This window comes from Anarhichas minor, unplaced genomic scaffold (genome assembly GCF_050575085.1).
Source record: "Anarhichas minor isolate MPS153535 unplaced genomic scaffold, ASM5057508v1 ptg000011l, whole genome shotgun sequence".
Classification (NCBI taxonomy): domain Eukaryota; kingdom Metazoa; phylum Chordata; class Actinopteri; order Perciformes; family Anarhichadidae; genus Anarhichas; species Anarhichas minor.
The window spans coordinates 2,834,918-2,858,682 of record NW_027466457.1 but is presented as its reverse complement, the minus strand read 5'-3'; the positions used below and the strand labels follow the sequence as shown (position 1 = coordinate 2,858,682).

Here is a 23,765-nt window from a genome sequence, read left to right as displayed (position 1 = left end):
GGGACAACGGCAGCCCGTCCCTCCCCACACATTCTGCCTCCCCTAGCAACCATCGCCGGATGACTGAGAGGCTTTGTCCCCTCACAACGGGAGTCCACCATTGAACCCAGGAGCCCGTGGCAACCAGAATTAGAGGGTGCCAGAAAGGGGTCTTTTCTGTGAAACTGGGGGTGAAAGCTCTGTTCTTGTCCCCTTCGTCTGGGATTCATATCAGGGGCCTGAATGGCGTCCCCTCCTCCTTATAAATGCTGGTGTAACGGAGCGTATGAAGGGGCTAGCGGTGAGCGGATAGGATCATGGTTAATCTGCTGTTCCTCTCCACTGTGGTCCGATAGGGACACTTAAGCAGCCTCTGTGGACAGTTAGTGGCGTGGGGAGGCCAGAGCTAGGAGGTTCATCAGAAGAGAAAAAGGTGATGGGCAGCGGTGGAAGAGGTAGCCTTGGATCATTTACTCTGACTGTACCAGTAAAACAATATAAATATACTCCACTACAAGTAAACTTCTTTATATATTCACACTGAATAGTGTGGTAGTATGGGTATGGAAAGCACTGTTGGTTCCACCACTGTAAATGAGGACAGGACTGATGTTGGGACATTATGGCACTCCATAAGTATTGGGCATCAAAATGACAGTCCAGATCTAAATGGTCAGAGACGTTTTGGAAATCAGATGCACCTGCTGAGAAGTAACCTTTAGGGGACACTGAAGCTGCACAGAACGTGAGCAGATTAAGTACAGAGAGAAAAGAGTGAGGGCTTGAATGGTTTATGACCAGTTCTATGGACTTGTGGTTTCTTTCAATAGGGGCTTTTACTGCTCTCTTTATACGGGAGTGAACATGGATCCCTGAATACTCCTCTAACCGCTGTAGATCCTCGTAACTGTAAAGTGAATTCAGGGGAGTTTTACTGCAGAGTGACTGACACCTATGCGTAAACTGTAAAACAATCAAATGAATATGCTGGCAACATAATCACCGTTAGACATATTACATCGTTTTCTTAGAATAATGGTGAAAAATAAGAAAACAAAAAGCCAAATGGCCACTGCCAGGTGCTCTGACGCGACCTCCCACGTTGGACGTAGCCCTGTGATGCTCTGTGCATTTTACATCACAAGACTACAAACTAATCTCAACCTACAAACAACATGCAGAGAAAACATGCTTTCCCTGGTATGTTCTTTATCATTAATGAGCGTCTCCGCGGCCCCCTGTATGGGAGTATGTTTTGTGCAGCTCCCATTCTAAGCTCTCGCCCTACCCTCTTTCCCACCCTCTCCCTCCCCCCCGACCTGCCAATCAAAGATCGTGATTGAGCGCGGATGGCAGGCAGTCAGTCATCAGCAATGGAAGTGAGGCCTCATTCTCCGTCTGTCCCTCCCTCTTTTCATGCCCCCTTGCCTCCTCAAGTTTCTCCATCCCACCTTCTCTGTGGCCTCTCTGCTCCCCTGCTATCCCTGTACACTTTGTGTTTTTTCCCCCCTGTGCAAGTCAAATCGGTGGTCAGTGTCTGTCCAAAGGAGGGTAAACGTCTTCAAACATGGCTGTCATGATGCCATAAGGCACGGTTCCCTCTACCTCAGAGAGGATGGCCCCGTATCATTTATAAATAAGAGAGATTTAGTTTTAATAGGCCTCCGCATTTGCCCTGTAAGTGGCTGATGAATAAACATGAGCAGAGTTGGGACGGGAACTGCATGGGGGTAGGATGAGAAGAGGCCCGATTTGTGTGTGTGTGTATGTATTTTGGGGGCTATTGGGGGCAATGACCGAGCCTTTCTTCCCAGCAGGGCTGCATCTTGTTTAATTGGAGCACTTGTGGCACCATTACCTCCTTTACTCAAACACGTTACTGATGACAAAAGAAAACAGCACTAAGCCCGCCTTTGTTAGCGAGGAGACTGGACGAGGCGATGGATTCCTTGCTGCTACTCATGTGTGGGAATCATCTGCACTCCCACCACGAGCTGCTGCCCGCCTTCCATCAATGAAAAAACACCGCGGACAGGTGGACAGAAGACAGAGCACATGGAAATTACTGCCATCATCAGCAAATAGACAGAAGGACAGAAATGGACTGCATAGTGAAATGACATATACTTAAAGACATCGTGGTCCATTTATTGACAGACTATTTCTAATGGAATGAAACTACTCCTCCACATTTCTACCCAGCCATGTGCAAAAAATAGCACCAATATTCAGTGTGTGAATCCACAGGAATTCTCTCTATCAATTTAAATTGATGGACTCCAGCATATGTGTGCAGCCCTGCCGGTGCCCTTGCCCTTTTGCTACTCTTTGACCAGAGGTCACGATGATGACGCTGGTCTCTAGTTTGTTTTTGGTCACACAGTGTCCCGAGAGAGCAATAAGGGTGTGACCTTTACCCTCAGCCTGACTCTTCGAGAGAGGGGACGCTGAAGGGCTCTTAAATGAGGGAAACTACTTACTTCCTCCTCTTTTAATTGGTAAGTTGGGATGTTTTTAATCCATTATGTTCTGCAAAACTGATTTCTTAAAGTGGTTAAAGGTATTCAGTCACTAACAAATAAGTATATTTAATTTGTTGAAATTATAAATTATATATTATAAATTATATAATTAATAACTCTTTACTGATTCTCAAAATTATATTACCGTTAACAAACTTTTCAAAACAGCATGACATAAATATTTCACTGTGGAACGTCTAAATGTACAAAAATCATTCATCGTCAGAATGATAACGTGGATAAGAATATTCACGGATACATTACGTTAACCCTCCTATTTGGCATTTATAAGCAGTACATAAACATTTAATAAATGGTTTATAATACACCATAATGTCGTGCTTATTTATCTATTTCTCAGCAACTCCTCCTGTCAGCACCCATATGTGAAGGCTGGTGTAAAAGATGAAAATAAATGACAATACAGTAAAATACAATTTAAAAATATGCTCTTTTGTGCTTGCAACAATACAACATGGTGTCTTAAAAGACATGTATTTAGAGTTTATACAATGCTTATTAATGCTAAGTTAGGGTGGGTCCAAGTAAAGTGTTACCAAACATCCTTTATGTCACAGCATAACAAAACAAATACCACAGCTCTTATTTTGAAAATCCATAATAACTAACGTGATACTAACTCATTTTTTTTAATGCATCTAATTGCAATAAAATGAAAAACAACTACGCAAATCAACATACAACAATTTAAGCAAAAACATGTCAAAAAAAAGTCTGTGGATTGACTTTGAATGTGACCTGCAGTCTGTTATGTCGTGCAGACAGAAAACAAATCAGTAAAAACAAAGTTGTGAAAGCTTCTGTGGAAAATCCACAGCAAAGTGCAACTCAAGTGGGTCTGAAGCACACGTAATACAAAACATGGTTTTAAAATGTTTTCTCAAACCTACTTAAAGGAACCATGGTTGTATGTTTTCATGGTCATGTTTAAGTTACTTTCATCAAAGCTCTGCATCTTCTATTGAACAAGAGACAAATTCTGCAGTTTTAATTACATTATGCTTTAATTTTGAAATGAGGCAAATCACTCCGTGAATGCCAATCACACTTAATACCAATATTTGATTGAATATCAATTGATTTAAATTGAAATAAATATCTTGGGAAAACAGACAATATGTTTTTTTACTTCACAAAAAACAAAACAAAAAGACAAACTGTATGAAAAAAAACTGGTTTTGATTGGAGTGAATTAATCGAATCAAATGAATATTTCTGTGTAGCAGGAAAATTAAAAGGCACAAACGGGTGATGTGTGATAAAGACAGACACATCCATTAGGACAAGGCCTCGCGTCAGGTCTGCTCCACAGAGAAATTTGACTCCGCTCTGAAAAGAAAAGAGCGTCACATAATTAGTGAAAGACAATGAAACTTCACAGACAAGTTGTTGCTCACAGTGTGTGGTGTCGAGGTTTTGATCAATGTAGTTTTCTTCTTTGGCCTCTCGTTGTTCCTGCATACTCCATATCACTCTACTGGGTAGATTACACTGACTGCTAAGCTTTTTGTAATAGTATCATTTCTATATCCACAGTAAACATGACTTGAAGGTCACTCTGAGGAGCTGCACATGCAGAGCTGTACTGTGAAACACCCCTATCAACAAACAGCACAGGTGAGCTCCACTTGAAAGCACGGAGCACAGGATCCACGTCAGCATTTCATAATCTAGCCCGCGCAGAGTGACAGGGACACTGCAGGCCTCTGTGGTATAGGATTCAACACCATGAATAAATATTCCCAACAAAGGGCAGGAACCGCAATGAGTCACATGTGGCCTCCGCACATTTGGATCTGCTGCCACCAAGAGGACACTGAATGCAACACATTCCACAACAACAAAGGCACTTCCTGCATGGTTTGTTTGGTGTGAGAATAGCAGAATTGCATGACCAGAACCAGAAACTAAAAGGACACTTACACGTCTTTGTTCCGCATGTGGTTGTTGTAGTGAAGGACTGGTGGGATGGTCTCTTCCTCATCAGGGAGCTGTGAGCAACAGAGTTTCAACATAATGATTCAGGGGGAGAGCGACAACCGCATGATCAATCAACAATTAAACGTATGATGCTACGTGACCTTGTTGGTGTCATAAAATGGAAAATGATGAACCGTCCCTTTGTAAATAGAGGTGGCAGAATGACTAGCCACTTCCTAACAGCTTTAGTGTACACAAACAGGGTAAGGAACACAAAACAGTATAATGCTTCCGATCAAGAATAGCAAAAGAAACTAAAAGTATGTCTCGTCTGTAAATCAAAGTATGTTTTCATATTTATACAAACATAAGAGCAAAGATGTTTAAACATTCTTACACTCTTATTTGGTTTGAATTAATACATTTAAAGTTTATTTTTCAAGCTTTGTTCCTTTTGAGTATTTCTGGTGATGCATCACTGCTGGTCCCGATTGGCTCCTCACAATAAAAAATGACATAAATTCTTCCGATCAGATCAGATTGCACCGGATTAATTGGAAAAATCTGCAGATCTGAATTAGAGCATCTGATTGGCGCTGCCGACCAATCAGGGTGTGACCGTTTGGCCCTAACGATGTGTCCCAAATTTCATTCAGTGAAATGCATTTTAACAGAACTGTATTTATCAAACACTACAAAAACACCACTCAAATAAAATCATTGAAATGTAAGATATCAAGGTATTCATTCTGGACAATTTCTGTGGGATGAACGTCTGACTGAGATGATTTGAGGGGATATTGACATTAAAACTGTGAAAACCTCTTCATAGTTGGAAAGAATAGTCTCTTACCTCCCAGTAGGGCTCATCATCAAAACAATTGTCATCTGCAGGATCTCCCCAGATAGGTAATCTTAAAATACAACCTGAGAAGAATACAAATTAAGTCATTATCCCAAAACACAATCTGTCATCCATTACGTGCAAACACACCCACCTTGTTCAAACACAGCAACGTCACAGTTATTTACAGTACATACTGGATATTTTCTTTTATATGGTCACACTGAAGGCTGTTACTGCTCACCGACAAGGATACCTCCGCCCACACCAAAGCAGATGGCCACACAGAGGCCTGCAGCCTGGTGACCACCCTGCCGTGTGGGGACCATGTCCTTGAAATCACCCTCAAAGTCAAAGGTGTTAATGAGCCTTTAATACAAAAAAAAAAAAAACAGTTACTCACAATGTTTTTTTTTTCAGAACAAAAGACTATATTTGGCCAAAGAACACAAATATTCCTTTACTGGTTGATAATCTTCTATCTATTCAAAACGTGAAAGCTGCCTTGATCTCTCTATTCGTCAGCAAGGACCACTCACCCCTCAGCACCATAAACAGACTTTGTTGCAGATGCGGCAGTAATGGCTCCCACAATGCCACCTATGACTCCTGGCATGGCATGCAGGTTATGGATTCCACACGTGTCTTGGATCTTCAGGTGCTTCTCCATGAAAGGCTGAGAGAGAGAGAGAGAGAGAGAGAGAGAGAGAGAGAGAGAGAGAGAGAGAGAGAGAGAGAGAGAGAGTTAGGCTTAACTGAGCTTACTTAAACATCTTAAGAGTTTAATTTAACTTAGTTTAGACCGACAGTTCACTTAAGAGCAGCAAAAGTAATGAGGTAAAACACATGATGTGCTATGCTATACAACCCAAAGTTCGACTTAATCAGCAAGTTAAATATTCTGGATCAGTAACTTTTTATATGTTTGTGGAGAGTAAAAATGGTGCATTTTTGTAGCTAATTGCCTGGATGGCTTAATGAACACTTTCAAAAACTCAAGTGAGGCTTGTCTCATGAAAGCTATATCACAATAAACCAGATAAATACCATACCGTGAGGTAGACATATCCCAGTGTGGAGACGATGCCACAGCAGAACCCCACGATCAGAGACCCGTAGGGCATCAGCATGAACTCTGCTGCCGTTCCTACTGCAACACCTCCAGCAAGAGTGGAGTTCTGGATGTGGACCTGAAAAAGGCGTGCAGAAAAAAGAAATTGTGTGTCAGTTTGGTCTCTCTTTTCTGAATTATGAGCTTACTGCATCAGATGAAACAGAGTATGCATACAAGACTATACGTTTAAGTTTGTTCTGGTGGGGCACAGAAGTCATTGCATGTCGTGTTCACCAAATCAACAAGGCGACCTGTTTCAAGTACTGTCAGCTTGATAAATAAACACACCTCATACCGTCATGTCCATCATACATAAGTGCTTAACTTTATGAGTGTTTGTGACTGACGTAAAAAAAAGAGGTCGTTACCATGTCTAGTTTCCCATGCTTCTGGAAGAGGCTGGAGATGGCCACAGTAGTGAGCACAGTTGCGGCCAAAGCCAGGTATGTGTTTAGGGCTGCTCTGTGCTGCCCGTCCCCGTGGTCTGTGATGGCTGAGTTGAAGCTGGGCCAGAACATCCACAGGAAGAGGGTGCCTTGGCAGAAAGCAGGGTGGACCTTAAAGATCCTGCAGATCCACAGTACCTCCAGAATAACAAGAAGTATTGTGAAAATAAGCTTGTGATGAAATCACGCTCACCAATCATGGCAAAGACATCCGAGTGATAGACGGAGCCCTGCAGACGATTGCTGTGGTCCAGGTTTGGCCGGTAGAGCATCCACGAGATGGAGAGACCATAGTAACCTCCAAATGTGTGGATCACCATGGAGCCTCCAGCATCTTTGGCCTTCAGGGAAGCAAATAATAGCATTAGTGGCAGTAGATACAGTAGATACAGCTATAAGAATATTACGAGGTGTCATTAGCAAAATCTACCCATCTGTAAGTCACAGGATTTAGGCGCATGCTCGGCTGCAGAATCATAGAGGAACTAAACCATAAATACACAAATCTGAGGAAGACGTTCGACGTGCAGTTGGTGTGTTGGGCAAGTTGTAAAAAACATCGTCAGCTACACCGTGAGATATGTTCTCTTCCGCTTTATTGATAAAGCTGAATGATGTCAAAACACAAATAAATGATTGTTTCAACTTACATGTATGAGATTTAGGATGATATATTCCTCCACGGCAAACAACGTGACCCCAAACAGGGTCATAACCAGCAGCTGGACTGCACTGACTTTACCAAGCACCGCCCCGTAGGCTATTAAGCAGCTGGCCACACAGAAGTCAGCGTTGATCATGCTAAGGTGAGGGGGGGAAAAAAGTTAAAATGTAGCGGACGAACAAAGCAATATGGAAATCAGCTGTAATCTGTTCTGACCAAATATTAGACAGTATTATATTGGCGAACGATGCACTTATTCAAAGACAGTAAACTAAATAAAGAGTACAATCGTTAACAATGATGTAATTTTGAGTACTGATATCATAAACTTATCTAGTTATCCTACTTTTTCTCTTTCTTTCTCTCATACTGCGTTCATATATGTTGACACAAAGTGATTTGGCAAAAACTAAATCTACAGGTGTATGGAAATATCTTTACGAGATCCTGCCAGCTAGACTGGTTTCTCCACCTCATTATGTATTCATGTCTGTTTTTTTCCTATTGAAACCATACAAATGGAAACAAATAGAATAAGATGAAGGGAGGATTCTAGAGAAAATACAAAAACATGATAATTTGGACTGAGAATTAAACTGAACAATCACTTTTCAACTCCAATTTTGATCTTTCCATCACTGTAGTCCAGGGAGTGGAACCAGCCTTGCATCAGCAGCGCCCATTGGAGGCCAAAGGCTGCGATGAGGAAGTTGAAACCCACCGCGCCGAAGCTGTAGCGCTTAAGAAACGTCATCAGGAAGCCAAATCCAACAAAGATCATCACATGGACATCCTGGAAACCTGGGACAGAAGAAGGGAGAGATGAGGAGGAGGATGGGAATTGGCACAAAGGACAGAAAAGGGGAGGGAATTCCACATCCAAATCAAATATACAATATATACGTACATACCATATATATACCACACATACATATAGGTGTAATGCATGTCTGATAATAAACAGGTAAAATACTAGGAAGAAACGAAATGGATAAATAAATATGTCTCGATGATTAGTGCCAATTCCATCTGCTGGGGAAGTCAAACTGCTGTTTCAGAGACCAAGAATGAACCCTCAAGCTCCAATATTATAACAATAACCTTAATAAGCAAACAGACAACTTGTAGTTTCATTTCTGGAACAGGTTGTTCTCCTGCATGAGACACTAAATATCATATCAGCAGTATGTGGATACCAGCAGAAACCAGCCAGTATCGTTTACAGCGTAATACTGTAACCGCCTGACACACCTCAGGGTACAATAGGTTCCCGCTGAACCTATTGTCCAATGTATGTGAAACAATGTAGTTTGCATAGAAAATAAATGACAGCACAAATCTTACATCACATCAGATTGGATGCATTTTTACAGCTTAAACAACACACGCTGCAGATATTTCAGACTGTGTTGGTGTCAACACTGGCGGAGGGCATCGTGTTGGAGAAGAAGGTCCTGTGACTCCAGGATGAGGTCTTGTTAGTCACCTGAATGTGTCAGGATGTCCATTTATCATCTGACATCCAACACCACGTCTGAGATGGCTTCACGATAGCCTGACACCGACACCGCGGGTTGTGGGGGAAGCGTAAAATACAACAACACTCATGTATTTATATATAAATATTGTTATTGTTGTATTCGACGTCTTCCCAACAACCCATGGTGTTAGTGTTCGGCCATGAAACATTTTCACGAATACAAAGAAGTCCAACATCACCACAGTTGAACTGGAAAGAAAAGAATGAGGGGAGTCAAACCCCCAAGAGAAGTGTGCACCTGTGGGAGCCAGAGCCTTATATCAGCCTGCAGGAATAGGCTGATCAGTCAAAAGACAAATATTAATAAAATGATAAACAAAAAGCTAAATGTGCAGCAATGTGGACGAATAAAGATAGATATTAAGTTGCTATAATAAATGAAGAAATAAAAGTCATGATTGAGATAACAGACATTTGGAAAACAGAGTGTGTAGTGGAGAGAGAAGAAATAAAATATAATGCATTTACTTACTTGGATATCTGTAGTAGAAGTCGTTCTCTATGTCACTGGATATATTTTCAACTTTTCTGTGCTCTATCCAGTGTGCATCCGATTCTTCGTTGTAGCGAACAAAAACCCCAAACAAGATGATCATGGCTGTTTGCCACACGAAGCAAACTGCTGGGAGACTGACACGAACATTGGTATTTTTTTGACGGTCGCACAGTTCCCTGAAGCTTTGAACACAGCCCATGGTGCTGGGCTAGTCTTGATCCTTTGTAACACAAGTTAGAAGAGCGGCAGCTGAATGATTCAAGTGTGCTGTTCTCCGCAGAAGTGACTTTAAAGGCCCCGAGCCTATTATGCACAAGTGAAGATGGGTGTTTGCTTTGATATGAGGACCCTCCCACAGTCCCTTATTGGAGGGAGTGACTGGGTATGAACTTGACTTGTTTCAGGTGGTGACACATCTTGAAGTAGAGATGCATCTTACTTCTTTAATTTAATTCCATATTTCTTCCCAGCATCTTGTAAAGTAGAGGATAAATCATCACACAGTGAAAACATGGCACTGTAATGATAAATTCTACTGTTTTTATGGTAAAGGACAGAGGACACATTCACCTGATCCTGATCAAACAGGAGAAAGATGTCTACTCAGACATCCTGTCGACAGATTGTGTTGGTTACACTCGTAAGATAATGCAAGTGTCATCCAGCCGACAGATAGAAGGGTAGGGGGATATTTCCCCTTAACACAAACACTCAGAGAAAGATGAAAAGTCATATTTGTCTAACATATGAAGCTTGTCTCTATTGTAAAGGCTTCTACAGCACTTTTGTCCTTTTCTTACTCAGCGGGTGAGAAGGTTCTCGTGTCGTCTACAGGGCTCATCCTGTGAAGCATCAACTGTAAATAATGCGTCTCCATGCCCGATTACAAAGATGCACAACAGGTTTGACTCAGTCGACCATCACAGACGCAGGGTTCAAGGATGAGACAAGGGTCCAGTTTTTTCATTGACAAGTCTGCACCGTTGTATAGGCAGAATGTAAAATAATCTTTTTTTAGTTTACATTTAAACCTTTGTTTTGCTCAAAGAATTACAAAATTTGTGTAAAATAAAAAGTATGGTATTTACCACTGGAACAATACAACTGTAGAAATCAAAATAAGAAAATACACTGATAAGAGTTTTATTTGCTGTAAAAGTGGAGTAACTTCAACTCAAGAGATTCAGTATTTTGGACATAACTGCGATTCAGCAGCTTGAGACGCTTGATAAAATGATGCCAACGCCTGCGTCTCAGAGTTACATGAGAAGATTTATATCACTCATGTGCGGACGGTAACTATGTGGATGGAGCCAGTAGCCAGTTAGCTTAGCTTAGCATAAAGACTGGAAAAGGGGGAACACAGAAAAAAAACAAATGCAGAAAAATAACAAAACTTAATAAGACACAATACCTTGGACGTTGAATTTGTGCACTGGTTGCGCACTCACCAACGAGGAACCTCATTAAAATGAGTGAGCGGGTAACTGTGCACATTGATCTTCCCGCTCGGCTTGGCACCGCTACCTTGGTGATGTACTTTTGGCAGAAGATATACTCCTCAGGGATGATGTGTAGCTGTGATCTCTCCCTTCATCGGAGCACCGCTGTCAGGCTTTGATGAAGCAGCTCTTGTATCTTCTTCAGAATACGGGAGAACGACATGTGGAGTCATTTTTGGAATAAAAGCACAACTTCTGTCTTAAGCACAACTTCCCCAATGGAAGCTGCCCATTTGAACTGCTGCTGCTGCCCCCCCGAGCTGCTTCACTGGAACAGGCCTTGCTCAAGGGCAACTCACTAGCAGTAATGAGGGTGGTGCAAGTGTTCATCCTGCATCAAAATCTACAACCATCAAGTCACAGGTCCACGTCTCTAACCTTCACAGCCCAACAGGAACTACCTGTGAATTTCCAAAATGTGCATACAGTGAGTGAGGTGGTGTACTCAGTGTAAACAGCCCTGGTTTACCGGCTTCTTTTCACAAGTCATTGTCATTGCAGGAGAAGTGCAGGTGTTGCTAATCTCAGTTAGTCATAACAGTGTGACCGAGAGCCAGCACGCACAATACCAGGACCCCGAAACTGGAACAGCTGAATGGAACTCAGCCATCGTTAATTACATTATTTACACCTGTGCTTTTCCCAGTGGGACATGTCAACATGTGTTCTGAGAGAGAGATCTGTTGAAGCTCTCACAAACTTCTAGAACGTCTTGCTTGACACAACACACACAAACAAACAAACAAAATGCTTTGAAACTAGTTTAATACAGCACATCCTTTAGTCTATTAAATGTATTCTCGTGGATAAATATATTCATGTAAGAATGTTTTTTTGTGCACATCCAATGTTGTATTTAGGCCAGATGCAGGACAGATTCAGTATAGCCCCCAAAGCATAATCCAGTGTAAAGATACTCATTTTCTTCATTGATTAAGCTAAACCCATTGTGAATGTGTAGCTTCTAAACTAGTTGATTTTAAAAAGGCTTTAGCGTCCATACTTTATAAATCCATCAAATGACGAGTGAGCTGCTGTTCTAACGTGTGAAACTGTGGATCAGGCAGAAGATACCTCTGGATTATATCCGTTACATCTTTCTCACAAATGGACTCGTAGTCCTTCTTGTTCTTAAAGGGTAAATGTCCGGCGAGCTCACAGAGAGCAACATTGAAGGCAGATTCCTCTTTGGCCCCGAAGCTCGATGTTCTCGGCCATACAGCGATACGAACACCTTTTCTTGAACAGTGACCTTTTTCGTTCCGCGTGCGATCGCAGGGCGGACATCCTCTCGTCAGGAACAGATTGTGAGCGATATTACCGTCCACAAGAAAGTCTGTGACTTGACAGATGGCTTCGGCAACCTTCTCCACCCTCTCCGATTCTGTGTAAAACAAAAAGCCCGCGGGAACGTCCAACAAGCCGTAAAATCCCCTTTCAGGAACCAGAGGCTTGACCGGCATGGATTCTATCTTGAGCTCATGATCCAGGTAATACCCATGTAGGTGTAAGTGATTGACAGACGCAAATGCTCCCAGACTATTGAACCCCACACGGAAGCCGGGATCGGAGCTCAGGAGCACAGATTCAATACCAACCCGGATGGCAAAGCTCGTCATGACCTGTGGGAAACAGCGTGACGGCTCTGGAACAAAGAGACAATGGCCAAACTCCAACGGGCTGACGTTGACCAGCACAACCATCCTGCAGAGTTCATGCAACTGTCCCTTTTCATTTCCTCCCTCAACACCCTTTATCATCTCAAAGAGGACTTCTTCTGGATTGATTTTGTTGAAATTAAACTGCTTGCCGTTGAACTCCTGCTGAATGCTCAGTATCTCCTGAGGCTTTCTTCTCTCCACTCCTCTTTCAACATTCAGCTGGGCCACATAGCCATACGGGCCCGGCAGGATCCGTGTTTGTAAATCACCCAGATGGTAACGGAAGAGGCCCCTGTTCATCCTGTCCGTCCAGCCGGCTCGGATGGTCGTGTCAAACTGTGTTGCCGGTGACGCAAACCCAGGTCTGCTCCCACTGCTCCGATGCACATCCGCGACAAAGTCCTGGTTGCTGTACACAAGCTGGAGCGGCATGGTTGCATCTGCTGGTGGACAGAGAGGCAGAGAGGCATGGGGTTTGACAACAGGGTTCACTATAGGTCTTTTAGGTGTCATTCTGCTGAATCATCAGAAACAGAGCCGGGTCACATGAGTAGCCTGTGGACATGGCCACCAGTTAAGAGTATCGGTTAGTCTGCCCATGATTTTACTGATAAATTAATCAATTGTATAGTCAATAAAATGTCAATTTTTCAAAGCTCCTGTTGACATATCAAAAACAAAAGATCAGACAAATGGCCCCATAACCCGAAAACTTTCCCATTTGTGAAGCTTTAAACCCAGACCAGAAAAAAATAAAAACTCTACGGATCTACACGATCCACGTGGATGACATATTTTGAATCAAAATGGCGAATTTCGTCGAAAAGCGGCAAGTTTGCAGGTATGTTAAATATTATCAGTAAAATATAAGTATCAAATGTAAAAGTACTCGTAATACTGACCCCAGCGAGTGTTTTACCTTTGTTGGATTATAACAAATATATGAATATATTTTACGCACAAAACACATGGTGAATTTATAAAACATGCATTGTTATCATATTTTCATCATATGCGATGTACAGGAAATGATAGACTGCAAAGTAACTGTAACTATTGCAGTGTAGCAAAAAGTATAACATTTCCCTCTGAATTGTAGCGGACCAACTCTACTCACCTTTTTGTTTTGACATTGCATCACTTAAATTCAGCGTCTGGAGACAAAAGGCGGATTAAACGCGCTTCAGAAGGCACTACTTGCATTTGGATGTTTCGTTTTTCATCCAGCGTTTTCCTTGCACCGGGTAGCTCCGGGCTAGCTTCCTTCGTTAAACGAGTTCTTCTTCGTTGGTGTTTAATGGTGTGTTTCCGTTTCATTTTTTCAGAATAAATGTTTCTATCAAATTTGTATTTGCATCATCTCTGAGTTACCACATTAAAGGAAAAATACTTTATATTAACAATAGTGTATTTACATGCTTATTATTTAATATTTGTTTACATTTTAATAATTTAAAACGTCATTTGGTAATGCTAGGGGCAGAAGAGATTGCAGGTATTCCTTCCAAACCGTTATAAACATACATAAACAATTGAAAACAGGAGACAGTTTGGTTTTAACATCTTGACAAGGAGGTAATTTTACCTTTTATACATATTGCGAAGAAAGATCACTACAGATCTCATGCATTTACTAATACAAGTTAATGTTAAGTGTTTTGTGACCTTCACTCAGTGCTAGAAACGCCCCTGATTCCAATCAGGGGCGTTTCTAGGATACAAAAAAAGGGGGGGCTTAGCCCCAAGGGGAGTGGGATGTTTGCGGCAATTTTTTTTGGGGCCCATTTGGGGCCGCGGATATCCATTGTTTCAGACAGTTCATAGATTGGTTCAATCAGAAAGAGTGTGATTTTGCTCTATAGTTTTACTTGCATTCAGTATATGATAACACAAGAGACAGAATTTCAGGGTCATAGTGAAATTTGACAACACAAATATGAACTTTTCTCAAATAAAGAGAGAGAAATAATTTTCCTACTTGTAAAGGAAAGACGGATAAACTAGCTTTCATATCCGCGTCACTCCCAAATCCTAATTCTTAAAGGGACTGCACACAATGGATGGAGAATGGACCTGACAGTGTCAACTTTATATCATTAAGTATGATGATAGGCTGTTGGATTGTAATTTGAAGGGGGCGAAAACATACAAACCAGAACGCACGCACATATGTAGCATGTTAGAGTTATAAATAACTTGTCCATGTGAGAAACAATAGTTTAATTTAATGACATCACCAAATGTGTCATGTCATTTTTTTTTTAAAGCCAATAATGCCAAATTATTTGGGGGGGCTGAAGAACATTTTAGAGGGGCTTCAGCCCCCCTAAAATAGGCCTAACGACGCCCCTGATCCAATCATTTAAGTATTGATACCAAACTATAGAAACACTCAATTAAAATAGAAGTCTTGCATTCACTTAAATAAAAGTACAAAACAATTACCAGCAAAATATACACAACATATCACAAGTAAAAGTATTTGTTTGTCATAATCGGTCCTGTCAGCGCTTGAGTAAATGTACTCTGTTACATTCAACCACTGCCTACCCATAGTGTTGTAGTGGCTGAACATTTGTTTAGAAAGGCTCCTGTGCGCCTAATAAATGCACACATACAACCCAACCAACACACACACACACACACACACAAAGTTATTTTAGAGGACATCTAAACTGTAAAGCCAAATGGTATGTGGACAATAGTTTACTGTTGAGCACATTTCCAGTTTTTCCCAGCTGATCCATTCAGGGTCAAGGAACTTTGAAAGAATGAGCAGCTGGCCAATCAGGCATCATGGTTATTTTAGTCTCTGCATGCACATTTTGGAGATAAAGCAGGCAGTGACTGGCAGAGTTGTTAATGTCTGCCACAGAGTTTGAGGGTCCATCACGGTCGACAACTGAAACTATCTGGATTTTGAATTCACATTTAATTTCTCATAAATAAGGACAAGTGAGAGAAACGATGGAAGCCAGCAACAACGAAGTAAGTTGCGTAAGCAATGATATCTTAAAAGTTATTGAAACATAGTACAGAGAGATGATGGCACCTAACAATTACTTGTTGATTTTTATTTTTTGTGTTCCTTACTAAAGTATAAAGATTTAAACCTTGTGAGAGCTTTAAGAGTTAAAAACTAATAGAGTTGTATGTGTTCTGGTGGAACAGATGGCTAAGCCATGCCTCTAGTTATTTTTACACCATCAACAGTTTCTGTTACCAACACATGGCATTCACTATGATAACCTTCTAGCTTGTTTAAAACAATTTTGTTTAAATCCTATTGTGATTAAATATGTGTAGCATTTCTTTCTAAATGGTTTGTAACCAAACAACATAAGTCTTAGAAAAAAAGGAAATAAAGAAATGTGTTGCCCTGATTGTTTCAGCTGGTCTTTCATTTCATTTTCACTGACAGTTTTGTTCCACTCTGTTTTGTAGGTGGGAAAGAAAGCAGAAGATAAAGCTCACACTCTAAATATAAATATGACAACGGATACTGATACAGAGCTCACAGCAGAGGATTCCCAGTCACCCCTGACAGTCATTGTCCAAGGTATGTCATGCCTGTGGGGAACAAACAGTATGACTCATAACTAATGTGTAATAAAATAATCTAAGTTCAAACATTCAGTTGTTATGTTTTTGAGGCTTTCATCTGCGGAGTAGCTCCAGCAATTTTCTGAAAAGTTAGAATAGAAAATTGAATAAGTTATCCATATTTTAACATGGGTTTACTCACCAGATTAATCTTTACTCAAATGCATTTAAAAAGCCACATAGATTGATTTGGCTTATCCAGTACCACATGGATTTTTAATAATTAGTCTGACTCTGCACAGGGATCCTATCTAATGTTCCATGTATGTGATGCTTTTTTCCCCCTCACACTAGGTCAGCCTGCCATTTCTGCAGAGAATGGAGAACCCAACTCCGAGGTCCAACCTGGCCCTGTCACAGATAAGGAAAACGCTATTAAGCCAAAACTTCAGATAACTTTTGGCACATTTACTGTCAAGAATGGTGAAGATCTGAAAGTAGAGATCCCAGTGGTTGGGCACCCAGCACCAAAGATTGAATGGAAAAAAGATGGTCAGGCAGTCAAAGAGACATCAAGGCTAGAGGTTTCAAATACATCTTCATTAACAGTTCTTCATATCAGACATGCGGCCAGAGAGCACTCTGGTCAATACTCTATCACAGCAAGCAACAGTGCTGGAAAACATACAGGAGAAATCGCTGTGGTTGTTCTTGAAAAGCCAGACCAACCTACAGGGCCCATGAGGATTGATGAGATCAGTTCTGACTACGTTATCATTTCCTGGGAGCCACCAGAATACACAGGAGGCTGTCAGCTGGATAACTACATAGTGGAGAAACGGGAAACTCTAAGCACAGAATGGCAGACTGTGTCAGCAACGACAGTACGAACTACAATCAAAGTCACCAAACTGAAGACAGGAAATGAATACCAATTCAGAGTGTTTGCAGAAAATAGGCATGGAAAGAGTACTGCAATCACTTCTCCTATTGTAATTGCAAAATATCCTTTTAATGTGCCCACTGCTCCTGGCACCCCCTTTGTGTCCACAGTGGCAAAGTACAGCATGGTGGTTGAATGGGAGCCTCCAGCAGAAGATGGAGGCAGCCCCGTCATCGGCTATCACCTTGAACGCAAAGAGAAGAACAGCATTTTATGGACCAAGCTGAACAAACTCGTTATACCTGACGCTCGCTTCAAAACAAGTGGACTGGAGGAAGGGATTGAGTATGAATTCAGAGTCTTTGCTGAGAATATTGCTGGACTCAGCCCATCTAGCAAGATATCTGAATGCTATGTGGCAAGAGACCCCTGTGATCCACCTGGTAAACCTGAAGCTGTTGTCATTACGAGAGAGAACATCACACTTCAGTGGGCAAAACCCAAGTACGATGGAGGAAGCACCATTACAGGCTACGTTGTTGAAAAGAGGGAGCTCCCAGATGGCAGATGGATGAAGGCAAACTTCACCAATGTTATTGAGAATCAGTTCACAGTCACAGGTCTGACAGGAGGCCAAAGTTATGAGTTTAGAGTAACTGCTAAGAATGGTGCTGGTGTTTGGAGCACACCTTCAGAAAGTGTAACCATCGTCGCACAGGATGTTATTGAAGGACCCACAGCATTCATTGATCCAAAGTTCAAGAGTACAACTGTTGTTCAAGCTGGTGAGACATTCGTCATTGATGCAGATTACTTTGGGAAGCCCCTACCTGCAGTAACGTGGTTGAAAAATGGAAAAGAAATTGACAAAGCAACACAGAGAACAGAGGTTAAAAACACCCTCACACATACAACTCTGACGGTCAGGGACTGTACACGAGCGGATGGGGGACACTTTGTCTTGAGCCTCAGTAACATGGGTGGAACTACATCTATCCCCGTTATTGTAAAGGTCCTGGATAGACCTGGTCCTCCAGATGGAGCTCTGAAGGTGAAAGTTGTCAGTGCAGAGAAGTGTAATCTACACTGGAACCTCCCTTTAAATGATGGTGGTGCCAGTGTTTCCCACTACATCATTGAAAAAAGGGAGACCAGCCGTGTTACATGGACAGGGGTTGAGCCTCACGTTGAAGCTGTCAGTTACAAAGTGACAAAACTGGTGCCTGGTAAAGAGTACATATTCAGAATTGCTGCAGTGAACAAATTTGGTGTTGGCGAATTTCTGGAATCAGACCCCTTCATTGCACAAAACCCTTTCACTACACCTGGTGCACCTTCTACCCCTACAGCCAGCGTTGTGACTGGTGACTCTATAGTGCTATCATGGGAAAGACCTGAGACGGACGGAGGCTCAGAAATTGATGGCTACATCCTTGAGAAATGTGACAAAGAGGGTGTCAGGTGGACTAAATGCAACAAGAGAAGACTAAATGACTTGCGCTTTCGATGCACAGGAGTTGCTGAGGGACATTACTATCAGTTTAGAGTATTGGCAGAGAATGCTGCTGGTGTTGGTCCACCCAGTGAGCCAAGTGAGTATATAAAAGTATGTGAAGCTACTTACCCACCTGGCCCCCCTACCAACCCCAAAGTGACAGACTATTCAAGCAGTACGGTGTCTCTGACCTGGTCAAAGCCCATCTATGATGGTGGAGCAGCCATCAGTGGATTTGCCGTTGAGATGAAAGAAGCAGCAGAAGACGAGTGGATCGCATGTACACCGAGCACAGGTGTAGAGGACACAAACTACACCGTGAAGAGACTGAGAGAAAATGCAAAGTACAATTTTCGTATAGGTGCGATGAATGCCGCTGGAGTCGGGGAGTATGCGGATCTACCTGGGTCTGTGGTAGCTGCTGAGAAACTGGAGGCACCTGAGATTGAGTTGGACACTACCTTGAGGAAGATTGTCAGTGTTCGGGCCTGTTCCACACTACGTCTCCTTGTTACCATCAGAGGAAGGCCAGAGCCTGAGGTTAGATGGTCAAAGGAAGGCGGCACTGTCAGTGAGCGTGCTCAAATTGAGGTCACAAGCTCCTACACAGAGTTATTGATCGAGAATGTCAACAGAAACAACTCAGGAAAATATGTGTTGACTGCCGAGAACTGCAGTGGCTCTAAATCTGCATTCATCAACGTCAGAGTGTTGGACTCTCCTAGCGCACCGACAAACCTGGAGGTAAAGGATGCAAAGAGGGACTCTGTGTTAATCTCCTGGGAGGCACCTCTCATTGACGGAGGAGCAAAGATTTCGCACTACATCGTAGAAAAACGAGAGGAGGCCAGGAAGGCATTCACCAGCGTCTGCAGCAACTGTGTGAGAAACTCATACAAGATTGACAACCTCCAGGAAGGGAGCTTCTATTATTTCCGAGTTCTGGCTGTGAATGAGTTTGGCACTGGACTGCCAGCAGAGACCACCGAGGCTGTTAAATTGTCTGAGGCTCCTCTGCCTCCTGGAAAAATCACACTCAGTGATGTTGCATGCAATAGTGCAAGACTCTCTTGGGAGAAGCCTGAACATGATGGAGGCAGCAAAATCACATGTTATATTGTAGAAATGCAGGCCAAGGGAGATGACACATGGACAATGTGTTCGGAGGGTAAAGCGCTGGAAGCGACTATTAATGGGCTGGCACAAGGAAAGGAGTATTTGTTTAGAGTGAGTGCTGTAAATGAAAAGGGAAAAAGTGAACCAAAGTCCCTTGTGGCACCTGTTGAAGTAAAGGATACCAGTGCTGAGCCCATTTTTTATTTGCTGTCCAAGACATTCAATGTGAAGGCAGGAAATGATTTAAAGATTGATGTTCCATTCAAGGGTGTACCAACGCCAACAGTAGCCTGGAAGAAAGATGGCAACTTGCTGAAAGAGACAAGCAGAGTGAATGTGCACACATCTGACACATCATCTCAGATCATTATCAAAGATGCAACCAGAGTAGACGCTGGCATGTATGAGGCGACCCTAACCAACTCCACTGGAACCACATCTGCAGAAATCTCTGTCAGTGTGTTTGAAAAACCGGGACCACCTAGTGAACTCAGTGTGGATGAAGTTAGTGCTGACTTTATGTCTTTGTCGTGGCAGCCCCCACATTACACCGGCGGATGTCAAATCAGTAATTATGTTGTTGAGAAGAGAGATACAGGCAGCACAATATGGCAGACTATGTCAGCGACGGTTGCCAGAACATCAATGAAGATTTCTCGTTTGACACAGGGCACTGAATATCAGTTTCGTGTTGCTGCAGAGAATCGCTACGGCAAAAGCCTCTTTGTTGAGTCTGACCCTGTTGTTGCACAGTATCCCTTTAAGCCCCCTGGTCCACCAACCTATCTCCGTATTGTTAGTGCCTCAAAGTCCGTCATGGTGGTTGCATGGAGCAAGCCAGACAGTGACGGTGGTAGCCCTATTATTGGTTATCATATTGAATGCAAAGATCAAAGCAGTATTTTGTGGTCAAAGTTAAACAGAAACCCGGTGACTGAGAACCAGTTTAAGGTAACAAGTGTTGAAGAAGGTCTGATATATGAGTTCAGGCTCTGTGCTGAGAATATGGCTGGTGTTGGACCATGCAGTAAGGCATCCGAGCCTGTAGCAGCAAGAGACCGGTGCGATCCCCCACACAACTTCACAGTCACCAATATAACTAACAGCTCAGTTTCCCTCTCTTGGGACAAACCAGAATATGATGGTGGGGCTAAAATTACTGGGTACATTGTTGAGCGTAAAGAGCTGCCAGATAGTTGCTGGCTTAAGTGCAACTTTACCAACCTACTGGACACCTTCTTCGAAGTGACTGAACTCTCAGAAGGTGAACAGTATGATTTTCGTGTGATTGCAAAGAATGCAGTTGAGCTCTTCAGTGCGCCCTCTGAAACCACCGGACCTGTTACGGTACAGCATGATGTGGAGCCACCCAAAATTACCTTGGAGGACAAATTTAGACAGGTGGTGGTTGTCAAAGCAGGAGACCTCCTAAGAATAGATGCTGACATCTCTGGCCGCCCCAACCCTACAGTGTTTTGGTTGAAAAATGGTAGAAATATCGGCACCAAGGGACGGGTTGAGATAACCGCAACAAAGACGCATACCTCTCTACTGATCAGAGAAAGTGTTAGGAAAGACTCCGGACAGTATATTCTCACCCTACAGAGTACAGGTGGTACCACATCTAAGGCTATCACCTGCAAGGTTCTGGACAGACCCGGCCCACCTGCTGGACCTCTAGAAGTTTCTGGAGTCTCAGCAGAGAAATGCACCCTGTCATGGGGCCCCCCGCATGAGACTGGCGGAGCTGAGATCATCCACTACATTGTAGAGAAGTGTGAAACCAGCCGCGTAGCGTGGACCCTTGTGTACGGTGACATGGTAGCAACTACCTGCAAAATAACCAAGCTGCTCAAAGGAAATGAATACCTGTTTAGGGTGAGAGCAGTGAACAAATATGGGGAAGGTGAGATTTTGGAAAGTGAGCCCATCAAGGCCATGGATCCCTTCACCATCCCATCTGCTCCGACTGATGTTGAGGTCACAAGTGCAACCATCGAAGCTATGACTATCTGCTGGAAGAGACCTGCCTCTGATGGCGGTAGCCGCATCAGCGGTTACATCATCGAGAAGCGGGAGAAGCAGGGTGTCCGTTGGGTTCGTGTTAACAAGAAGCCTGTCTATGACCTACGAGTCAAAGCCTCCGGGCTGTACGAGGGATGCGAGTATGAATTCAGAGTCTTTGCTGAGAATGTTGCGGGCCTAAGTGAACCCAGTCTCCCATGCTCACTCACTCTGGCAGACGATCCAAAGTTTCTAGCCTCCCCGCCTGCAAAACCCACCATAATCGATTCATCCAGGTCTTCCATCACTCTGTCATGGAACAAGCCGCTGTTTGATGGTGGAGCAGCAGTAACCGGGTACAAAGTTGAATTCAGAAAATCAGCAGAAGAAGACTGGACTGTTGGTGTTCACAACACAGATAAAACAGAGTTTACAGTAACTGGACTCACATCAGGGATGGAATATGTTTTTATTGTGAGATCCATAAACAAGATAGGCATCAGCGAGCCCAGTCCTGAAACAGATCCTGAAGTGGCCATGGAGAGAGAGGAGGAGCCCCGGTTTGATATTAGCGCAGATATTAGGAAGACCCTGCTTGTTAAAGATGGCAGCTCCTTCACTTTGACTGTGCCTTTCACAGGCAAGCCTGTTCCTAGTGTGACATGGGACAAAGTACATGTAGATCTGAGAGTCAGAGGAATGATCAACACCAGCACCTCCGTCACCTCTATCACACTGGAAGGAGCGACTCGCGATGACTCCGGCAAATATGTAGTCAAACTGCAAAACGTTGCTGGATCTGCCTCTTTGATGCTGAATGTGAGGGTTTTGGATTCACCTGGTCCACCAACTCATGTAGTAGTTAAAGATGTGACCAAGAACTCTGCCACTGTTACCTGGGACATCCCCGAAAATGAGGGAGGAGCCCCTGTCAATAACTACCTTGTAGATATACGGGACATCAGCAGAAAAGGGTGGACAAGACTCACAGACAAATGCCGCCGGCCGTCCTACAAGGTGTCTGACCTGGAGGAGGGCGGGATCTACTTCTTCAGAGTCACCGGGGAAAACGAATACGGGACTGGTGTTTCAGCTGAGACCAAGGAGGGAACGAAAATGACAGGTACAATCTGTGAAGACAAAACACATAAGAGATGTTATATAGGAATAAAAAGCCCAATTATTGTAATGGGATTAGAGCCTAAGTAGAATGTAAAATATCTTAGATAACAATTAGATATAATAAGCATTTAAAATTCTTTAACTTTTTGCACATTATCCTATTTCCAGCATTAAGAATATTTCTTCTTTTTTTCAGATACATCAGATTGGGAGACAAATCCAGGAGCCTAGCTGCTCTTCTTTCATGGGTTGAAGCAACCATCTTCTGATCTTCCCGTCAAGATCCTCGTCTATATTTCTCATCTTCACTCAGTATTGTTCAGAAAAATGAGTTAGCAAATGCTCAGTGAATTAATGCATTTCCAGAATTTGCGGTTTTGTGGCTATGATTACGTACAGTATATTTTTTACATTTTTGTAAACTAGAAAGCATAATTAATGATTTTATTTTTTAGAAGAAAATGCATGTTTGTTGGTTCAAATAACAACAATAACGATGAAATGTACCCTGTTTGTTGCAAATCTATTATGCAATGAAGATGTTTAGAACAGTTATTGGAGTTTTACTTTGGATTTGTTATGGGACGTGGGCATGAGGAAATTTCAAAAATAATACAAACAAGACATGATTAATAAATCAAGTTAAAGAAAACAAACTGTATAAAAACAAATAAATAAATAAGAGCAGTTATGGAAAGATTTACTGTTTTAGGCCCAAAAGACTGAAACTCCACTCAAGTATTTCCATTTTGTATAGACTATAGTTCATACAGGGCAATAGTAAGTGACATAATTGTTCTTTAGATAGCATTACCTGGATCTCCTGCAAATTCTCTCAATTATAAGTTTTATATATAGTTGTATTTTTTGAATGCAATATCTTGCTGTAACCT

At 42.5% G+C, this 23,765-nt stretch overlaps 2 protein-coding genes across 4 annotated transcripts; both read right to left on the bottom strand.

Annotated features, from left to right (window-relative positions):
- Positions 1 to 210: 210 nt before the first annotated feature.
- On the bottom strand, positions 211 to 9,745 carry rhcgb (Rh family, C glycoprotein b). 2 transcript variants are annotated; one of them, XM_076089846.1, is made up of 11 exons: positions 9,523 to 9,745; positions 8,119 to 8,311; positions 7,497 to 7,647; positions 7,040 to 7,187; positions 6,769 to 6,935; positions 6,339 to 6,476; positions 5,826 to 5,962; positions 5,531 to 5,655; positions 5,296 to 5,369; positions 4,461 to 4,513; positions 211 to 235 (listed from the first exon to the last, which is right to left on the bottom strand). In XM_076089846.1, exons 1-11 carry the CDS (start codon positions 9,743 to 9,745, stop codon positions 211 to 213), a joined length of 1,434 nt encoding a protein of 477 aa, XP_075945961.1. The 2 variants fall into 2 exon arrangements, with proteins under 2 accessions (XP_075945961.1, XP_075945960.1); XM_076089845.1 differs by lacking the exon at positions 211 to 235 and adding an exon at positions 3,818 to 3,851 and having other exon boundaries at positions 4,446 to 4,513.
- Positions 9,746 to 11,796: 2,051 nt separating this feature from the next.
- Positions 11,797 to 13,996, bottom strand: gdpgp1 (GDP-D-glucose phosphorylase 1). 2 transcript variants are annotated; one of them, XM_076088878.1, is made up of 2 exons: positions 13,827 to 13,996; positions 11,797 to 13,149 (listed from the first exon to the last, which is right to left on the bottom strand). In XM_076088878.1, the coding sequence occupies exons 1-2, from the start codon at positions 13,840 to 13,842 to the stop codon at positions 12,053 to 12,055; spliced, it is 1,113 nt and encodes a 370-aa protein (XP_075944993.1). In that variant the 5' UTR covers positions 13,843 to 13,996; the 3' UTR covers positions 11,797 to 12,052. The 2 variants fall into 2 exon arrangements, with proteins under 2 accessions (XP_075944993.1, XP_075944992.1); XM_076088877.1 differs by having other exon boundaries at positions 11,797 to 13,152; positions 13,827 to 13,995.
- Positions 13,997 to 23,765: the final 9,769 nt, after the last annotated feature.